At 41.7% G+C, this 21,414-nt stretch overlaps 1 protein-coding gene and 1 pseudogene across 1 annotated transcript; both read left to right on the forward strand.

The window, feature by feature from the left end:
• Positions 1-5,111: 5,111 nt before the first annotated feature.
• Positions 5,112-13,098, forward strand: LOC149285387 (interferon-related developmental regulator 2-like). The gene is made up of 12 exons (XM_089495417.1): positions 5,112-5,166; positions 8,505-8,621; positions 9,182-9,266; positions 9,549-9,673; positions 9,878-10,035; positions 10,378-10,428; positions 10,553-10,719; positions 10,805-10,910; positions 11,236-11,373; positions 11,544-11,672; positions 11,791-11,886; positions 13,018-13,098. Exons 1-12 carry the CDS (start codon positions 5,112-5,114, stop codon positions 13,096-13,098), a joined length of 1,308 nt encoding a protein of 435 aa, XP_089351543.1.
• A 3,491-nt stretch (positions 13,099-16,589) lies between these two features.
• LOC149285388 (RNA-binding protein 34 pseudogene) lies at positions 16,590-17,804 on the forward strand (annotated as a pseudogene).
• Positions 17,805-21,414: the final 3,610 nt, after the last annotated feature.

Here is a 21,414-nt window from a genome sequence, read left to right on the forward strand (position 1 = left end):
TGCCAGTTCTAGCCATGAATATTATGAGAATCTCTACTCTCTCTTATGATTTCCTCGTAAGCTCTGGGCCCATGGGCTGGGATGGACTGCTTTCCCTTGGTAAAGCAGGGCTGACCGTTTGCATTTGGCTGAAAACTCTCATCATAATCATTACAGGTAACTCCAATTTTCATTTCAACTCTCAGCCAATTTTACACCTGGTGAGCAAATAACTGGCCCCCACCACAAAATGTAACAAATACGTTTTAAACATATTGACCTGGCACAAGTAAGCCGTGATGACTGCAGTACTCGGCTATGAGCATAATCTTCAGCCAGCCTCAGAAGCAACTAGCGGGATATAGATGGACAAAGTTAGGTTCCAGTGATTGGATGTTCTTTTAAACGGAGATATGCATAAAAAAGGCATCTTGCGGGGCAGGTTTGATTTTAAGGCAGGCTGAGATTGTAAAGAGGCGGACGTTAACCTCCCAGTACTTTACTGAATGCCTGATGCAAATTTCCAATAAATTCAGCAGCACCTCACGTTATCGGACCAGCACCCAATAGGTTAACTTGATTAACAAAACCCCTCTTAATCGGGATCCCATGCGCTAATGAATACAGCCATGTTAGTGTATATATTGATATATATGATGTATATATTACATTTTCTGCAGCTACAGATTGTGGTCAATCACAATATCTTTATCGTGTTAATGGTGGGATTAGAGATAACGTTTTGACATGGATGGAACTGTATGGGGGGGAAACTGGAGAGGTAAAACTAAAATGACATTAAATTAACACCAAAAAAAGCATTTACTTTGAGGATTTGTGGATTATTAACAGCAGATTAACATTAGATGTATGTATCGTAAAATAAGTATTGTATCACTACAGTAAGAGAGCTGTATCTTCATGTACAAAACATAACTTCACAAAGTATAAGAGTGAAGAAAGTTAATAAACGAGTCCGTTTAAAGAACAGATGCCTGGCTGGCTCATGGAAAAACCCAATGAACAGCGAAACAGCCAAGAGGTAATGAATTACAGTTTTTGGTAAGACTTAAACAGAAACGTTTGCCATTACAGCATTTGGCAAAATGACATTAATTTATTACAAATAGCTGTATTTTGTGCATTTTGTTTGGTAATCTGTAAAATCGTTGGAGATATTTTGTATGCATATACATATGGAAGCTAACATTGGTGGCAGCCAGGGCCATCATTGTGTCCACATCTGTTCTAGAGGTGACAATAAAATGGCACAGCAGTGAAACTCTACACACAAAACTAGTACATAAATAATAATCTCAGTTTTAATATCCAAGATGTAAACTATCTCGGTATATTACTCAGGATATATCCCACGGAGTAATCAGAAAAATAGGAGTGTAATCCAATAGTACCACCACGAATCGAGATGACATGTCTGCACTCGTACTGACTGTGATATAAAGTGGCAAGGTTTGAATGGTCTTCTAGACTTGTGCCCATATAGGAATATCATAGGCTCGATGGGGCATGCCTTTTTTCATATGTTTCATATGTGTTGTTGACATAAGCCAATGGGAAGTGAAAACTATGTTTTTTCCTTGAAATCTGCATAGGGTGCTCACTGCTTCTGGAGGCATTATGGAAGAACTGTTCTGATGTTAAGGGATGTCTGGAGCCCAGTAACATAGAGTGTTGGCCATAGTTCAAAAGAAATTGTCTGGATTCAGAAGCAAGTGTTACTCATCTGATGTTCACTTCAAAGTCTGACTGATCTGGACCAAAAAATGGAGAAAGATTCCCAGGAAAAGATGTGCTTGTTTTTGTGAGCATATGTGTGGCATCGGTTTAGCACACTGTGCACAGCAGGGCTAAGGTCTCTCTTAGGTAGATACTAGGGGGGCTGCAAACAAAGTTAATGTGCAATCAGTAGGCATATTTTATTGGTTGAATGTGCTAAAGAAGAACTCATGGAACAATAAAATTATTAGTGTGAAGAAACTTAGTGCTAACAACTCAAACTTTTCTGCTCTGTTCACTGGTTCACTTTCAGACCTTTTGAGTGACTGTTATATTCTCTTCTTCCATTCATTCTCATGCAACGGCTCAAATATAAGACAGGAGACTGACCCGCATGAAAATCATGGTATTTAATAAAGTGCAAAAGGATAAAACGTCCTTACATTAGATTAAAAAGTCCATTCATCACCCGGCTTCTGGTTCAGAGCAATCATTTCATAGCAATGGTAGTCCATCTCCTGTTTGAGCCGAGAGTGAAGGGGAGAAGAGAATATAACAGTCACTCAAAAGGGTCTGAACCAGCAAACAGAGCAATGGTCTACTCTGAAAAGTGTGAGTTGTTAGCACACTGATACTATATATATACACAGTATCTCACACAAGTGAGTATACCTTAACCCTCACATTTTTTAAAATATTTTATTATATCTTTTCATGTGACAACACTGAAGAAATGACACTCTGCTACAATGTAAAGTAGTGAGTGTACAAGTTCTGGATCTCCTCTCTGTGAAAGAGCATGGTATTTAGATAGTAGACAAATATGTCTTCTTATTGGAGAGTGCTCCTGTATTTCAAACAAGCCGGACTCAAGTGACCAGCAGTATAGGTAGTGTGTGTATATATATATTTATATATATATATACACACAATCATGTGAAAAAGTACACCCTCTTTGAATTCTAAGGTTTTACATATCAGGACATAATAACAATCATTTGTTCCTTAGTATGTCTAAAAATTAGGTAAATACAACCTCAGATGAACAACAATATATTACATATTACACTCAAAATATCTCATGATTCATTAAAAAATAAAGCCAAAATGGAGAAGCCGTGTGTGAAAAACTAAGTACACCTTATGATTGAATAACTTGTAGAACCACTTCTAGCAGCAATAACTTGAAGTAACAAGATTATATTTAGAAAGACAGATGCTCACTAAATCATAAACAGCGACTATACAGAGTAGAATATTGCATTACAGTAAGATAGATAAAAATACAGTAAAAAAAAGCACTCCCTCCAAGCTGTGAGCCCCTAGTATATCTTCTGCATTAACAAGCCCTTCAGGATTAAAAGAATTGGAAAGCCCTTTCCTTCCTATTCCCACCATGGCCATGACCCAAGCAGCACTTGACCAAAGTGAATTACGGGGCTTTGAAAGAGTAGTATTATAGTAACAAAACTTCAATTTACTACGTTGCAGACTTCTCTTTCCAAAAACACATAATTCAATGCGTTAAAACGTTAACTGATTCAAAAACTTGCTTGGGGGGAAAAAAAAGAGGTACAAGCCCCTTTTCGTTGAAAGGCATTCTCTGTGGGCCTTGTTCACTATCCGCACCTGTATAGCTATAGACACTGGACCTCTATTATGTTCTAGGCAATTCTGTCACTACCCATTGCAGTAAAAATATACACAGTAACCAAGACAAACAAAAATTCACCTTTGGACACATCCCATTCTGCGTTTGTTGATTTAGAAAATCCTAAAGAAAATAAAAGGTTAAATCTCTTGTTTGGCACATAGTCACCAACAAATACTATTGATCTTCTGGACACACCATCCATATACTATACAGGGGCGTTGCTGGGTCTCCAAAAGATCCGGGGCTCGAGCCCATAGCACATTTGATAGCAGTGGAGTCCGCTTTGGGGGCAGTTGCTGCGCACACTTGCGCGACTTCCTATTAAAGTGAAAATATTTAGTAGTTTAGGTCATATCGATGCTTTGGTCTCCTACACGGAGCCTTCGTCTAATTAGGAGACTGACCTAAACTAATAAATCCAAGTGCTCCTATTTTTTCCATGAATGTCTAATTGTGGTAGGGGATCAGCAAATAAATTTATGGATTAGAGTATGCTCCCATTCTTGGGACATTTATATATATATATATAAATATATATACACACACAAAAAATATATCTGCCAAACATTTTTTAAATTAACAAAAGTCTTACCGGTATTTCTCCGTGAATATATGCAACCAACTATATCTGCTGTAGACATCCCATTTTTACTATATATTTTATACCTAAGGAATTGCCCCAGCAGCTAGATTGCACCCACAGTACCTGCCCAGATTGTATTCAGAGGATTTACCCCGTACTTACAATGCACCCACAGTGGTCTTCTCTCAGAGTCGCAGTCTGGCTCATGCGCGCCCTTTACGCATTATACCTTTTAGGCCCAAAACACTCATGGATACACTCATATACTCTACTCTTACAAATGCCTGCCCATAAACACACATACATAGACACACACTAGCATTTGTCATAATTCCAGTTTACGCTCACGCTTCCATGAAGCCATATCCCAGCACTTGGCATTAATAATAGCGGTGGCGCAGGGAGCGAGCGGTCATTATAGGGACAAACCTTGCACGCGATCTATGATCTCCCCTATCAGACCATAGCACCAAATGAAGACTCTCGGGCCAAAGTTTGTTTTAGTCGCTAAGGCATACTTTAAACATTCAAGGCTTTGAAGTTAATATTTGGGACTCCAGCAACTCAACTGTCGCCAACCCTATGTACTCATCCAATCCATCACGTCAGTTATTACTAAGTACCAAGCGCTTGCTCAAAGTTAACACGTATAACAATTATAAATCTCCAAATTAGGATCCATAAAACATGTAATGCCCTGCATGACTTCATTTACTGTCATTTTTATGTACTGATTATTTGGATACAATGAGATCATACTTGTTAAGTTTTTAAAACTGATCATAAATCACTCATTTGCAAACATCCAATGACAGCAGTGCAAATAATAATACTGATGATGTCATTGTATATAACGCTCTAACTTCCATAGCAATCAACCACAACAAGACGATGCAAAGCATTGTGGGTAGCGTATCACCTTCCTTATCTTTCTATGTACCCGCCCACTTACTCCATACACAGCTACAGAGCCCGGCATGCCTTGCGGCCAGTGAAGCGCGTGAGCCGAAAGTTACGCCCAGTGCCTGACGGGAGTTGTATTTCCTTACTCCGTTGTAACCGGCAGTAGGCGGCAGTGCTGGAACTTCATGTCCCAAACATCTTCGCGGTGGTCAAGTCCCACACTTCGTGGATACACGCTGACAGCTGCTCGGGACCATGCCTCGGGCCCGGAGAGCCAACTTATCCTCCAAGAAGGGTAACGGAGGCCGCGGTGAGTCCGGGGAAAAGGGTTGGGAACTAGAGCGTGTGATAAGGAGCACATTTAGGGCAGTGGGTGATGGTTATAACGGGGCGTAGTGCTCCAATGGCGAGGAGCCAAACCGGCATGGTGTGTGGAGCAGCCGGTTGCATGGCCGCTTAGTAAGTAGATAAGAGTTAGAAGTAAAGTGGTACACTGGGCTGGTGTTAGTTACAGAGTGAAGATGGGGTAATAGAGAGGTGAATGGGGCAGTTAGAGGGCATCTGGGTTATATGAAGGTTGGTGTGCTGTGTAACACCCCTACGGTATGCTGCTGTGGCATATGGTATGGATTCCCTTTAACAACCTTCACCCCCTCTGTCTTTATATCTACCTGATTGCTATTTTTAAATGGACCTGGGATCCCCCCATGCTCAAGAATTTGCCCCTTCTGCAGTTACGGTAATACCAACCATGCTGGGGTATACGTTTACTCTTATACTGGCATATGTTACACAGAAAGCTTTGGGCTCCCCGATCCCTCCGCCTGGCAGTACTGTGTATACACAACCGTCTGTGTATACTTTGTGTAATGTTTGTCTCCCAGAAAATAAATATTGAAACATTGTTTTTATAAGCGGCTGACGATAGTTGTGTCACTCATACATTAATTGAATGGACAAGAATAACAACCTGTTTTATATTTAAATGCTTAGTATAGAATAATACCAGCTGGAATGACTGCTATGTGTGTGTATATATTATATATAAATGTGCTATTGTCTTCCACATAATTATCTTTTTTCAGCTGCATTTATTAATTATGTATAAACTGATATTTTCATTAAAGTCGCCAACCCCTTATATCCTCCTATGGCTCCATTGCCCCCCCCCCCCCCCAGGCTCTCTGAGACAGGAGCTGCTCCAGCTGAAGGTTTCCGATAAACTGAACCAGCTAAAAGGTACACCGTGTGCTTCATTCCCAAGCATGTAGCTCCATCCATTAAAGGAAAGCTCTAACTATAGCGCAAGGTTTATATATATAAAGAAGAATTTTGTAATATTCATGAAAACCTTTGCTATAAACAAACCAAAAAAAACTATTTAAAATGTTATTCTTTCAGAAGAACGGGGAAGTAATTCTGTGTTGCATCTCTTAGTTCCTGGGTTTTCTGTGAATATTATACTGTTGATATAACAGGAAGTGAAGAGTGCAACAAAGATAGCTTCCCCCAGTCAACTGAATAGTTGCAGATACAGTCAACAAATAAAACTTTTTTTAGGTGTTCTAATGATCTATGGAAGGTTAAATAAAGCAGCACTCCTTGGAATTAGTTTTATAAGCATAAAGAGTTGTTTTAAGACACATTGAATGTTCGCAACAATTTCTCTTCACTAAATGGAGAAACGAGAAGTCAATTCTGCAGTGGTATTTGCTGGTTTAATTACTATTTATGTATCTTGTCTGTCATTCCATTGCATTAATCCTAATTAAAATATCAGTCTCGTTGCTTCCTATTTCAGTTCTATTTTGAATTCTGTTTTATTTGAACTTACGGAAATAAAAGCCTTTAGATGAATACTAGTGAACATTACAAAATGATCCTTTATAATAATGAAACCTGGATTTTAGCAAAGGCTTTTTCGAAACATTTTTCATGCCGCCATCTTCCTTGGCACCGCCATCTGCTTTGCCATAGCACTGCATGAGATTTCCATTCATTAATACTTCCACAGCTAAGCAGTAAAAACTGCTTTTTGTTGCGCATGGATGTAGGTACAGAACGGAATGCAAAATTGTTTGGTCAACTACACGTGACTGCATTACCGTTCTGCGCTGGCGGTCTGTCGCATGCCTGTCATACTTTCTGGGGCATACAGGAAGCGAACGCGCCCCCCGGGGGTGTCCCAAATAGAAACTAGTTTCAGTCTGGAATCTGGTATTTTTCTTTTCTTGAACTAATAAAGGTCGTGTTTAGTCCAAACAGGCAGCACATGTAGGGAACTATGAGACTATTCCCCCCAAAATATGTGGCTGAAGAGGTTCCTATAATAGGAATATATAGGATAAAGACCTTTTAGCTTGCTGGGTCCTTATGTCTTCCAGCCACTTTTAAAATGAGTATATGCACCTCTGGTTATTTTTTTTAGGCTAATTATATCGTTCCTCCTAGTGTTATATCGTTGCTTGCATACTCCTAGGGTAAGTGATCCACAGAGGCTAGCATTCTGTATCGGAAGCACGGTTGTGTAGGTGATCTTGTGAAAACCTGTTACTTGATTATTCCCATGAATCCCCAGAGCGCTTACATGAGAGCGCTTACATGAGAGCGCTTACATGAGAGCGCTTACATGAGAGCGCTTACATGAGAGCGCTTACATGAGAGCGCTTACATGAGAGCGCTTACATGAGAGCGCTTACATGAGAGCGCTTACATGAGAGCGCTTACATGAGCGCGCTTACTTTTCCTCCATGGGCTGGTGATCCATGCTAGTGTCCTTCTGTTCATGCACACGGGGGTCTGAACACACACATGCCGGAGTTAACTGAGGGTAAATATATCATGTACCTGGAGACTTGTTCAGCCGAATGGAAATAGTTGGGGGTAGCATTCCCATGGGGGGGGTTCTGCAGAATAGGAAGGGGTTACACAAATGGACCGCACAGCTGCCATGTGCATTAACATACAGATACGTTTATCATCCTGTTGGTACAAACACCCTCGCTCTAGTAAGGAGCCATTAATAACTCAGCTCAGTGAATGGGATGTTTGTGTAGGTTACGTTTTAAATCATTTTTGTACGAATGGATAAGGCTTCCAAAAAAAAAAAATCATGTCATCTTTGTGTGCTATAGTAGGTTAAAAAATGCCTCTAAAACTTCATTTAAACATTGAATAGGTTAAATTCCTGGTACGTACCTCTGTGCTCACCTTGTGTTTTATTTAGCTGAGTAATGTATTTATTCTGCTTAATATTTAAACACTGAACTCCGCTCTATTTTGTTTATGCAGCGGTGATTTATACGCCACCGATCAGCCCTCTGGTTAAAAGGGCATCCAATCACAAGTTTAACACATCCGTAAAATGTATATGGCTTATTAAAATGCTATAGTTGGCTAAATGTGCCGTTTTGGAAAACACCGTGACCTATGTCATCATGGGCAGTTTTGCTCAGATGTAACACTTCTATTTGGAATCCACACGTCTCGAAAGGCCTGTTAAGTGATGCTGCTGCTGTCTGATACCTGACAATAGTTTAGGACTTCCTATTTTTAGTAATTTACCGGTCCCATAGGCTTTTGGAAGCTGAGCGGCTGTGGTTGCTCCTGGGCCGTAATGTTAATGGGTGTTTGGACTTCTTGTTCCAGGTTCTCGACCAGGCGCTCGTGCCGACTCCGAGGCCAGTGAAGATGAGGCAGCCAGCGAAGTTCTCAGTCACTGCAGCAGTGCCAGTGAAACGGTCAGCTTGGCAGAGGAGGGCTCAGGTAACGCGTACACTTTAGTATTCTTTATTCTTGAATGCACTAAGGTATTGGTCAAGATTCTGCCTACGCCGATGGAAAGCAGATGTTTGTAAGACATTGTCCTTAAATGTGCTGCTGGCGCTAGTAAATTATGGACGACGGGAAATGCAAATGAGTAAAGTGCCATGATGATGCGTTATGTCGTCGTGTGGGCCAGTGAATGAAAGGGTTGCTAACTTATATATATATATATATATATATATATATATATATATATATATATATATATATATATGATATAATTTCATGGACATGATGTACATTTATGTATGTGACTATTGTTCTTAACCAATGGTAGCTACAAAGTGGTGTATATTCTTTGACCAAATCTTACAGTATTTTTTATTTTCACATTTCATGGTTTCACTTGTAATATTTTTTTTTTATCACATTTCGAGTATTTTCAACATCTGTTAAATCAACACACCCCACCAAAAGCTTTTTTGATTTATTTTTAACGAACCCCGTATAATAACATACTGTTATTACTCTCTCCGTTCCATATCTTTGTGTTCCTGTAGGAAGTGATGTACTTGATAACCAAGCCCAGCAAGATCAGCGGGAGGATAAGCTGAGAGAGGATATAGATAACCTAATGGACAAGAGGTGAGGCCGATGTAGAGAACATCACTGGATGTTAACTGTATCAGTTTAAAATCAACTTGACTTTATTGGCTACCTGAGACTGCACTTCTTAACACAGCCCTCATAATTACCCCTACATGCTGGAAAATGTACAAGGGGTATGGTGTGGCTGCCCATTTAACATGATCACTAAATGGGCACCTGAGTGTTTTGTAATGTCCACCAACTATTCTGCAATCACACAGATAACTGCATAATTGTCTCAAACCATTGATGTAACTTCTCTGCTCTCTACCCTTGCAGTATAAAGACCAGACAGGTTGCATTGAGTAACTTGCGCCTTGCTTTATCCTCGCACACCTTGGGGGACTTTCTGATGGAGAGACGTGTCACTTTCACTGATGCTCTGGAACGCTGCTTAAAGAAAGGTGCGTGTATCGGTTTGTCCGATCAACTAGTTTGTGGGAAGATGGTATGTATTTCCAGCTTAGCACGGGCCTTTCATTGTCACCAGTTTGTATGGCAGCTGGCATCACACGCGGTGTGCGACCGTGTACCAGACCCTTATGTGTTCTTCAGCCAGCAGGTCAGTCTTGCTCAGTGATTTCACTCCAGCCCTGTCTGTTTTACAGGTAAAGAGGAGGAACAGTCTCTAGCGGCCACCGTGCTGTCTCTGCTCTGCATACAGCTTGGTTCTGGACCTGAGGGGGAAGAGGTCTTTCGCTGTCTGAAGCCACTGCTTATCAGCATCCTAACAGACTCCAGTGCAGGAGTGTCCGCTCGTCAGAGTGTGAGTACAGGGCTTCTTGAACAGTTGTCTAATGTAAAAATAATTTGCTAACTAGAGCACTTTTGCAAATATCACATCTTGCAGTTTGGTATTTTAAATGATAGCGATAGTGTAAGTGTGTGCGCGTGAAATATATACCATTTTAAAACACTCATTTAGTTCTGATACCTAAAGCAACAGTTCTCGTCTCCCTTTGGTTAATTAAATATTTCCACAACACCAGAAGACAAATGGCACAAACCATAGGTCGTTTTCATTAAATAATTTATTATAAAGGCTGTGATGGTGACCTCTCAGTATGCCTTTTGTTCTTTTAATGATAATTTTCATCTCTCCTTGCAGTGTGCTGCGTCTCTAGGTCTGTGCTGCTATATTGCTGCTGCTGATGTAGAGGTAATATTTTTCCCCTTCATGTTCGCTATCCTGCCTACACGCGCACACACACACACACACACACACACACACCACAATGTCCGGGAACCCGTATCTTGATACTATCGCCTTTCTTCCCTCCTAGGACCTCATTAATAGTGTTTTCTGCCTCGAGGGGATTATCTCTTCATATAATTCAGACTGTGGTACAGCCAACACTGCACTACATAGTCTGCTATGCTGTGCCATCCAGTCCTGGGCGCTGCTTCTTACCGTGTGCCCGGCTAGCCGCATCCAGAAAGTATTGGAGAGGTAAGTGGGAATAACTAGAGAAGTGAGAAGATCAGAGGAAGTCTCTGCACGTCAGACGGACTGTAACTTGCTCTTTCTCCTCTAGCCACCTACCTCGTTTGCCTGGAATGCTGTCTAGTGAAAACGTGAACCTACGCATTGCAACTGGCGAGTGTCTCGCGCTCCTGTATGAGCTTGCTCGGGATCTTGATGTAAGGATTATTAGTAACTTGTCGGATTAGAACAAGCACATGCGATTCAGTGCATAAATTTTCTCCCCTATCCCTTTCTCAAATTTGATTGGTATTTCTGTATTTAAATAAGCCTTAAATATTTATTAGAATCCCACATTATTCATATACCAAGCGAACAGCCAACAACCATTAATACAGGTGAATAGACAGAATATAACAAATTGCAAGTATGATCACATGAATGTGAGGAAACCCTGCAGAGTTATGGATATGTCTTGAGATCATTTGGGGATCACCGGTTATCCTATATTTTCCTATAATACATCCTATTTGCATTACACAGGAAGATTTCTTTTATGAAGACACAGATGGTCTATGTGTGACATTGAAAAAATTAGCCACGGACAGCAATAAATACCGGGCGAAGACTGACCGACGCAAGCAGCGGTCTATCTTCAGGGATGTCCTACACTACGTAGAGGTATGAAAGTCTGAAGGAGTGTTCTTATACATATGAAGGTTATTGTGATGTTGGCATATAGAACTCTAATGTAACTTGATTTTATTTATTTTTTTAACACTAATATAAACACAACTGTACCTTCCATATCAATCCTTGTACATCTGTTCTCCGTTTTACATCTCGTGCAGAGTGGTGAGTTCCAGGAGGAGACCATCAAGTTTGGTCTAGAGGTGATGTATGTGGACAGCTGGACACGTAGAAGAACTTACAGCTCCTTCAAAGAAGCCCTGGGCTCTGGAATAAGATTTCACTTGCAGGTAACGCAATGTGGTTGAAGCAGACCCCCCACAAGCACCACACACATACGTATTTCCTGAAATGCTTGGCCAGAACTTTCCCTTTTATGTACTAAATCTGCTTTTGATCTCTTGTTAGTATAATGAAGTTCTGCGTGATATATTCTCCCTGGGCTCACCACTTGTGTTGGATGCAGCAGCTATCAAGGCCAGTAAAATCTCTAGAGTAGAGAAGGTATGTGGTTAGCGGTAATGACATTTTTTTTCCAGAAAGGAAATTGTGAACAATGTTTTGATATTGTGCTTTATGTATTTATATGACGACCCTCCTAGTTTTGTGGCCCCAATTTCCATACGTCATCACGTAGTATGGCGAGTTGAAATTGGGGCTAAGACGTAATGGCATTTGGCAGACATTTCAATAATCTGCCTTCTACCAATATCTGTGGCTGTATTTAGCTAATTAGTAAAGGGTTGCTATTCCAGATGGGGTAAGATGTAAATCACGGGTACACTCGTGCACATGTATTATATTCTCTTGTGTTGCTGTGGCTTAATAATATACCGCATTTGCTCGATTATAAGACAAGGTTTTTTCAGAGCATTTACCCCTCGTCTTATATCTGATGTCATCTAATAATCAGACCTCAAATAGAGGTCCGACTATGAGACTAAGATCCAGATCCCCCCGCAGCTCTGCAGGAGACCTGGATCCTCCTCTCTGGCAGCCGGTCGATGTCTGCACAATGCACGTAGACAACCTCCCCTGCTACCCCGGACTTCGGCCGGGGCTTCTGTGACAGAGAACCGATGTAACGTGACCTTCCGGTACTCAGTCCTAGAAGCCCCGGCAGAAGTCCCGGGTGGCCGCAGAGGTTATGTGCGCGCATCACGCAGACGTCCACCGGCTGTCCCCACTTGACATCAGGGAGTGTGGAGCACAGGGGACAAGTCTGTGGATGCTTCGATGAGTCGGGGAGGGGCATATAGGGGGCTATAAGGTATGTCAGGGAGGCAGAGTGGCATATAGGGGGGGGTAAAAGGCATATCTGGGTGGGGCAGAGTAGCAAGCCATGGGGCAGATGTGCATAACTGGGGGGCAGGCTGGCAAATAAAAGGAAATTTAAAACAAAAAAATGCATTTTTCTCAAGCATGGTTTTTATTAAATATGAAAAATAGTTTACATATGAATTAATATTTACTGGTAACTTTTTTTTCCTATAGGGTAGTTTTATATTGAGGCTTTTTTCTTCTAAATTAATATTGAAATTTTGGGTGTTTTATAATCGAGCAAATCTGGTATATATTGGTGATGCAGCATGTGTAAATGTACGTGTTATATCTCTGCAATTTCTCTCTATACAGCACATGTTTAACTCAGCTGCCTTCAAAGCCAGAACGAAAGCACGGAACAGAGTTCGGGACAAGCGGGCCGATGTCCTCTAACGGACGCTATCACTGAAGCCACCCACTTTGTTTCAATGACTTTCTTTCTATTGATGCCAGCTCCTGCAGAAATAGAAAAGACACAGCAGACAATGCTAGTGGTGTGATTGAAATAATGACAGCAGGAGTTGTTTTATCACGACGTTTTAATTGGAATGTATCGCTGTGCTGTGCGTACAAGTTTCTCAGACGGACATTGTTGCTTGTGCAATAAGTCGCAGGATCCTTCAGGGAAGTTTTTAAAAGTGACCTCCTTCGTCTGCTCCGAATGGTGCTTTGCAGATCACTCTGCTACTTCTTCCCTGAGCCCTTTGGGGCGCATTAACCACTTACTTTACAATCTAATCTTAAAAGTATGACAGCCCACTTACTAATGCCTTTTTTACTTGTACAGAACCCAAAATTTGAATTTTTAACTACTCTCCGGAAATGAATTCTCAATATTTTGGAAAACTGAGACTTAACCATTGTTAGTATAATTATGCGACGTATTGGGGCCTTTGCACAGCAGGCTCTGGGTTAAGCACATTCATTTTACTTTCTTAAACTTAAACGGGCTTCATGTGTTCCAGGATAGCTCTGCAAAGGTTTGTCAATCAGTGGCAGTGACGTGGTTAATTTATCTTTAACTTGTATAGCAGGCAAATTTAAACCCCCAGCTTTTGGAACCTGGTGTCCATCTGCTTTCCATAATGGCTTCCAGTTCTCTGTGTTTACATGGAAAAATATTCAAAGGTCCAGTAAGTAAGAGGAAAAAATATCCCTTCTGCCTGAACAACAGAGCCTTGATCTCACATACAATTAGGGGGGGGGGGTGCCTAAACTACTGTGTATTAAAAAGGTGCATCACAACAATATCGGAATATGAAAAATATTTATATTTGTGGATTTTATACAATGAATTCTACAAAATACTTTTTTAGGGGATAAAAGGAAAAAAAGTGTTTAACAATGGGAAAGGGTGGGGGTTATGATCCCCGCTTTTGTCTCTCGGGGCAAATTCAACAACATTAAGAGGAAAAAAATTTCTATTTTTATTGCATATATAAAGAAGAAGAGAAAATCTGCTGCTTTGGTGTGTTTTGCTTAATCTGTCAATCTCTGTTAGCAAACAAAAGACTTGGCTTGCAACCATAACCCAACCAGTCAAATAAGGGCATTCTTATATGCATTTGTACCTTTTGGGATCATGAAGGTGGGGTTGTGTGGAATATGGGAACGATTCAGGTTCGGACCGTCCCCCATGTACGTAGATCTGGAGTTATTTAAAAAAAAAAAATTCCAACGTGTGCAAACAATCTACAGAAATTTATGGTACAAACTAGTAACGTAAGGTATTGTGTATATATAACCTGTCTCCGAGAAATGTAAAAATCCGCTAATAGAGTTGCGGAACTATCCGTTTCCACAAGCTGGAGAGTCCAGGGAGTCCTGGCCGTTCTGTAACTGAGGATTTCTCAGCGTAAATGAATTGTGATGACGTTACGTCCGTTAAAAGAAACTGATACTGGGAAAGTATGTGTGTATGCGGTCCTTGCCCGATGGTAACGGTATGTCGTCTATTAGCACAGTAGCACCCATGGTATGTTATGTTCTTTTTTTAGTTTTAGTATGTAGACGTACAGTATCTCACAAAAGCGAGTACGCCCCTCACATTTTTGTAAATATTATCTTTTCATGTGACAACACTGAAGAAATGACACTCTGCTACAATGTAAAGTAGTGAGTGTACAGCCTGTATAACAGTGCACACGTGCTGTCCCCTCAAATTAACTCAACACACAGCCATTAATGTCTAAACCTTGGCAAAAAAAGTGAGTACGCCCCTAAGTGTTAATGTCCACAGTGGGCCCAAAGTCTCCATATTTTGTGTGGCCACCATTATTTTCCAGCACTGCCTTAACCCTCTTGGGCATGGAGTTCACCAGAGCTTCACAGGTTGCCACTGGAGTCCTCTTCCACTCCTCCATGACGACATCACGGAGCTGGTGGATGTTAGAGAACTTGCGCTCTCCCACGTTCCGTTTGGGGGTTCCCCACAGATCAGTAGGGTTTAGGTCTGGAGACATGCTTGGTCAGTCCATCACCTTTACCCTCAGCTTCTTTAGCAAGGCAGTGGTCGTCTTGGAGTTGTGTTTGGGGTTATGTTGGAATACTGCCCTGCGGCCCAGTCTCCGAAGGAAGGGGATCGTGCTCTGCTTCAGTATGTCACAGTACATGTTGGCATTTATGGTTCCCTCAATGAACATGAGACCCCCACCCCCATGCTTGACCGTAGGCAGCCACAGGTGCTTGACGCCATCTGCACCAAATACGTTTATCTTGGTCTCGTCGGACATGGTTCCAGTAATCCATGTCCTTAGTCTGCTTGTCTTCAGCAAACTGTTTGCGGGCTTTCTTGTGCACCTTCTGGGGTGACAGCCATGCAGACCAATTTGATGCCGTGTGCGGCGTATGGTCTGGGCACGGACAGGCTGACCCCCCACCCCTTCAACCTCTGCAGCAATGCTGGCAGCACTCGTACGTCTGTTTCCCAAAGATAACCTCTGGATATGACGCTATGAGACGAGCGGATATATTCAATCGTGAAGCCAGCTAGAAGAGGAAAATCACTAAGTGGGTGTCGTGCGCTGATGTATTACCAGGCAGACACGATTACCTTTTCTGCAAAGTTTTTAAAACTATTAGGTTGCAAAAAAATACTTTTGGGTTGAATAACTTCTGAGTAATTCTTTATCCATATTGATGTTGAATAGAATACTTCCTTAACAGTGTGTGTGTGTGTGTATATATATATATATATATCTATGTATATATATATATGTAGCACCTTTAAGAACATATGTATGCCTGATGCCAAGGCACATGCAGAGCTGGGACAAAAACACAAACTTTGATGACAGCGGAGAACCATTTTGCCATCTCATCTGCCTGATTTCTCTTTGCTGCTGCACAGACTCAGATCTTAATCGGTCCTTAGATTCTGGACAGCATGCATGTTTAAATCACCTTACTATCATAAACACTACCACATCTGCTGGGCGCCTGTTCAACTTACCCACTTCCTTATGTTACATCTGCGCCTCTTGCTCTCACATTTCTCTTCTGATTTAAACTTTCTGTGCAGACAGATGTTAGGATACAAAATAAAGCGATGCTGGCTGCTACGGGTTTAATATATTAACCCCCATTGTTTTAGATGTAATAATGACAGCTCTAAAGTGCAATGAATTGGATTTAACCCTGCAAGCTGTATTAGTTTTACAGGAGACGAAAATGAAACGTTAACGTATTCCAGTTGTCGGTAAATGGGTCGGTAGCGATTACCCGGTGCCGTACCCAAAATACCAGCTATAGGGCAGGTATTACAGCGATGAAGCAGAATCGTGACGTAATCAGTACGCGCCGGGAAGGGTCCCGGAAGCACGTGTTTAGGGGACTGCCAGCTTCGGAAACGTGGGGTTGTTTCTCAAAAATACGAAGCGATCGCAATGGATAAAAAAGTGAAAAAGATCAAAAAGAAATCGGGTTCCAACCCCGAAACGCCAAGCAACGGGGATGCGAAGCCGTCTGGAGACCGAAGCGGCTATGTAGCAGGGGAAGTGGCCGGCAGCCTGTTTGCGAAGGAACCAGGAGAGAAAGAGACCGGTTTATTTTCACTCTTTGACTCCAAGGCTGTCACAGTCCAGCCAGTCTATGTTCCTGCTCCAAAAATTAGCACCAAAAGAAAGCTACCAGAAGCTGAGGTCACAAAACCAGAAGAAACACAGCTTGAAATCCCAGAACCCACTAAAAAGGCAAAATCCAAGGAGCTTTCTGTGGCTGAAAGAAAGGTAGCAGACAGAGAGCAAGCGCTGACAAAGGCAGACGAGGAAGAGATTGCACAGAAACAAAAAAAGAAAGCACATAAGACTGCGAAAACCGAAATCACAAGAGAAGAGGCGATCACAAAGCGCATCAAGAGAAAGATACAGAAGAAAGAGGAGGAGGTAAAAGGCAAAAGAACGGTGTTTGTGGGGAATTTGCCAGTGGACTGCACAAAACAGGCTCTCAAGAACCTTTTCAAAGAGTTTGGGCTAATAGAATCTGTACGATTCCGATCGATAGCTAGAGAAGAGGCAAAACTATCAAGAAAAGCTGCCACTATCCAACGCAAAGCACACCCAAAAAGAAAAAATATCAACGCTTACGTAGTGTTTACAGAAGAGGATAGTGCTGCTCGAGCCCTTAAGAAGAATGGGGCGGAAGTTGGAAGTGGGGTTCACATCAGAGTTGATTTGGCCTCAAAGAGTAAGTCCCATGACAACAAGAGATCTGTGTTCGTGGGAAACCTTTCATACGAAATACACGAAGAGGCAATGCGGGAACATTTTTCTGAATGCGGAAACGTCGAAGCCGTCCGGGTGATTAGAGACAAAGCCACAGGAATTGGCAAAGGTTTTGGTTATGTTTTATTTGAGACTTCCGATGCCGTCCAGCTTGCTCTTAAGTTAAACAACTCTGAGCTAATGGGAAGAAAACTGCGGATAAAACGCTGTGTGACAGAGCCATCATCTCAACCCAAAAATAAAAATTTCAAGCAGAAGTTGGATACTGTAAAGCAGGCGAAACCAGACAAGGCTAAGGCTTTTATTGGAGAAACCGCAGATGTGAAAAAAATTAAAAAGAAGACTCGCAAACCCCCTCACAGGCCCAAGAAGAATTAAAATGCAGACAAATTGCATTAAAACAGCTGTGTTGGTTAAATGTGTTCATTTCTTGTTTTGTTTAACTTTTTTAATTGACCCGTTTTAACATTTTGGACAGTTCAAGTTGAGTAAGTAGCTGGAAAAGGGATGACGTCAAGATCTGCTGTTATAAAGGATGGCGCTGAGTTGTGAGTGACTGCGCGTAATGCCTAAGCCCAGAGGTGCCCACTGGATGGAGCGAGCTCCTTGCGTTTCCAGGTACTCCTGCAAAGTCACTATGACCCTAAGTTGGTCTTCACAGCATATCCTCTGCTCCTGATGCATTCGTTCCAACTACACCAAACCTATGTGCGCCTTTCCTGTCAAAAAACATTCCCAACAAGGTAAAGGGGAGCGATTTCCTCAAACCCGGACAATAGCGTAGCAGTGAAAAGAAGCGTACAGGGATCACCCGCGTGGGACACCTCATCAATGAAGAAGTAGGCTTTACAGCACTTGTATGGTCTCCACAGACCATGGAACCTACATGTCATGTTGTCTTCTCTAGCGGCAACAATAGGGTGAGCGTCATGGCTTATTCTTCCTGTAACCTGTCTCTGAACTCCTGGACAAGTCCTGTAGTTGGCTTCTCAGCTGGCTCCTGGAACCATTCTGTGGCTGACACTCTCAGCAGCTGCCTCTATGGCCTTCAAGTTGTGTATCCTACACTGTCCTCTCTCACAATACTAAACACTAGTGATGGGATTATGTTTTTATTCTCCACCTCCTGGGGTTTTGGTCATATACTTGGACAATTTCGACATCTGGATGGAGTCCAGCCGGACTGCTTGTTAATTTATGTGGACTATAAATTAATTTTAAGTTCAAGAAAATGTAACAATTTGTTTCAACACCCCTCTGTCTTGCCCAGGTAATTCTGTATAGGATACATAACAATCTTAATCTTTTTTTCTTATATAATGCTATGACCTATACATTTGAAACCCGCACAGGACATTTATCCTGTTTTATCCATTCATACAATTTGAGTCATAGAATACATTGTTGCCTTGTTTCCATTTATTATTTTAAAATGTAATAATAATAAAAAAGTTGGAGTTAAAAAAATGAATTGCACTAAATTATTGCACATGTATGATACAAAGTGTTTCAAGGTCTAAAAGAAAAACAATGATTAGAATTTATTTAAATAGATTGCAGGTTTATCACTTAAACCATCGTGTGGTCTGATAGTTCACATAAATACACATAGTCAGTGCTACAGAATATAAAATAAGAAATAATAATGTCCACAAAGCCATATTACTGATTTGAATTATCTTTGCAGGCACTTGTGGCAAAAATGAGCATATTTTGTGATTTCTGACTCTAGTTTAATGCTAATTATTTAGGTAAAATTATAGACATGGACAAAATATCACAACTTAAACCTAGAAACCGAATTTGAGTTCTGTGGAATGACATCTGGCACTGAAGGAGTTGTGAGAATGCGTAGGCTAATGTTTATCTGTGTTGTGTTCCTCTTTTGTTTAACTATTTAACAGCCAAATCCCATTATGTATGTAGCAGGGTAAGCGATGTGTGTGAAGGTGCCACCTGTTCCCGGGACGGATAGGTGACAGGACTTCTCTCCATCACTGCCCACCCCCACCAGTGGGCTATTAATAACTTCCAAGTCATTCCTCCCAGTCCTATATTAGGGAGTCGGGAATTTTGTGCGCTCAGACTCGCCTGTGTCTCTGCCTCTCCACGCTTACTGGCATCTTAATCTATCTGCCGTTCCTCCATACTGTGTTTCAACGCAGTTTACTGTCTTAATACGCCCTTTGACCCAAAATCTTCACCTAGTTTCTCTCCGTTATATATTTTTTTTGGCTATCCCATCTGTTGCCCCTAACTGCCCCATCAGCTTGAAGTTCAGCAGGCTCATGTTGCACGCGGAGCCCATTGTCAAGGGGCTTTCTAGTCCGGACCAGGATCTCCAGCCTGAAGTCCACCTGTTGTCTGTGGAATCCATCAACGACCTGCACGCCGTGTCTCTAGAGATAGAACCTCCAGGGGCACAAGTCGGTAAGTGATCCTTAAAGAGTGTAAAGTGGCGCACCTAGGGCAGTTACCATAGCAACCTATTAAACTTTTTCCAACCATATCACTTTGCAGCAGAATTGCTCTTTAGTAATCATTTTTAAATACATTTAACCTATGTGGTATTTTAGTCCTCTACCTCCTATTAACACTTGGTTACTACAACAAAGGTAAGGCTATATAATGGTGGCTGTTAAAAATAATTGTACTATTGGACTGTTGTCGCCTGCCTCACCTGTCGTCACAATACATGTTGGAAGCTCACCACACGGGTGACAACGATCAAGGATCTGCCAATTCCTGCCATATGAGGTGTGAAACATGCGGCATCTGTGCTGCGAGACTCATTCCCTTACAAAAAATTACTGCAGTTTTTTCTGAAGTAATCCTGCAGTTTTTTGGACATGAAAAAACTGCAATACTGCACTTTTACTGCACATTTACTGCAGTTTTACTGCATTTGTACTTCACTGTACTACAGCAATAAAGCTGCAGTACATTGAAGTACAACTGTAGGTTTGCAATAATACTGCAGTAAAAGTGCAGTATTGCAGTTTTTTACAAACAAACTGCAGTATTACTTCAGAAAAAACTGCAGTAATTTTTCGTAAGGGTAGAAACAACTATTCCAGCTGTACTGAGCCCTTATCAGACTCTGTGCCCTTCCTGTGATAGTCGAAGGAAGCAAATGCTCTGAAAAATAACCATCATCTTATATTCGAGGTCGTCTTCTAATCATACCTCTAATAGAGGTCTGACTATAAGAATAGGATCCGGATCCTCCTCTCCAGCAGCCAGTGGAGGTCTGTGCGATGCCCGCAGACAACCTCCGCTACTGCCGGCACTTCCTGGGGGCTTCTATGACGGAGCGCTGGCATTACATGACCTTCCGGTGCTCATTCATGGAAGTGCCGGCAGCAGCAGCGAAGGTTGGCAAATAGGGAGTCAAGAGACATATCTGGGAGACAAAGTGGCATATAGGGGGTAAAAGGCATTTCTGGAGGGGCATATAACGGGGTATAAGGCATATCTGGGTACCATGTTTATTATTTTTTTTTAATGGTGGGTAAGAAGCCCCTTTAATGTTACGACTCTCCTTTTTTTCTTATTTAGGTCGTGCCCCAAGCTTGCAGTCCCTGCGGTCTGAGAAGCGCGTTGTTCCTGGAAAGGAGCGGTGCTTCCCGGGCTCTTACTGTAACGAGGCCAGCTGCCGACAGTCCTGTATACTGTTTAGTTTTATTGTGACAATCTTCTTCATTATCGTATTGCTGATCCTGCTAACGTTAACCCTTCATGTCTGTGGTGAGTATCTGGAGAGAGCCCAGAGCTGCTTTGCTCGTGTACAAACTTTGTGCCTGTCTGTTTTTTTTGTTCTTTGTTCCCCATGGCTGTTATAAGGCTTGTGGTCCAATAATTTCTTTAAAAAACCTCAGATTACACACTTTGACGAGGTGTGAATTATTTTACGGAAATTACAGTCCATAACCCCAGGAGCTTCTAGTTGCTGAGGGTCAGGGGCTGGCAGTCCTAAATTGTTCACATA

The sequence above is a fragment of the Sceloporus occidentalis genome, unplaced genomic scaffold, assembly GCF_023333645.1.
Source record: "Sceloporus occidentalis isolate IW3139 unplaced genomic scaffold, rSceOcc1.0.p SCAF_79, whole genome shotgun sequence".
NCBI lineage: Eukaryota > Metazoa > Chordata > Lepidosauria > Squamata > Phrynosomatidae > Sceloporus > Sceloporus occidentalis.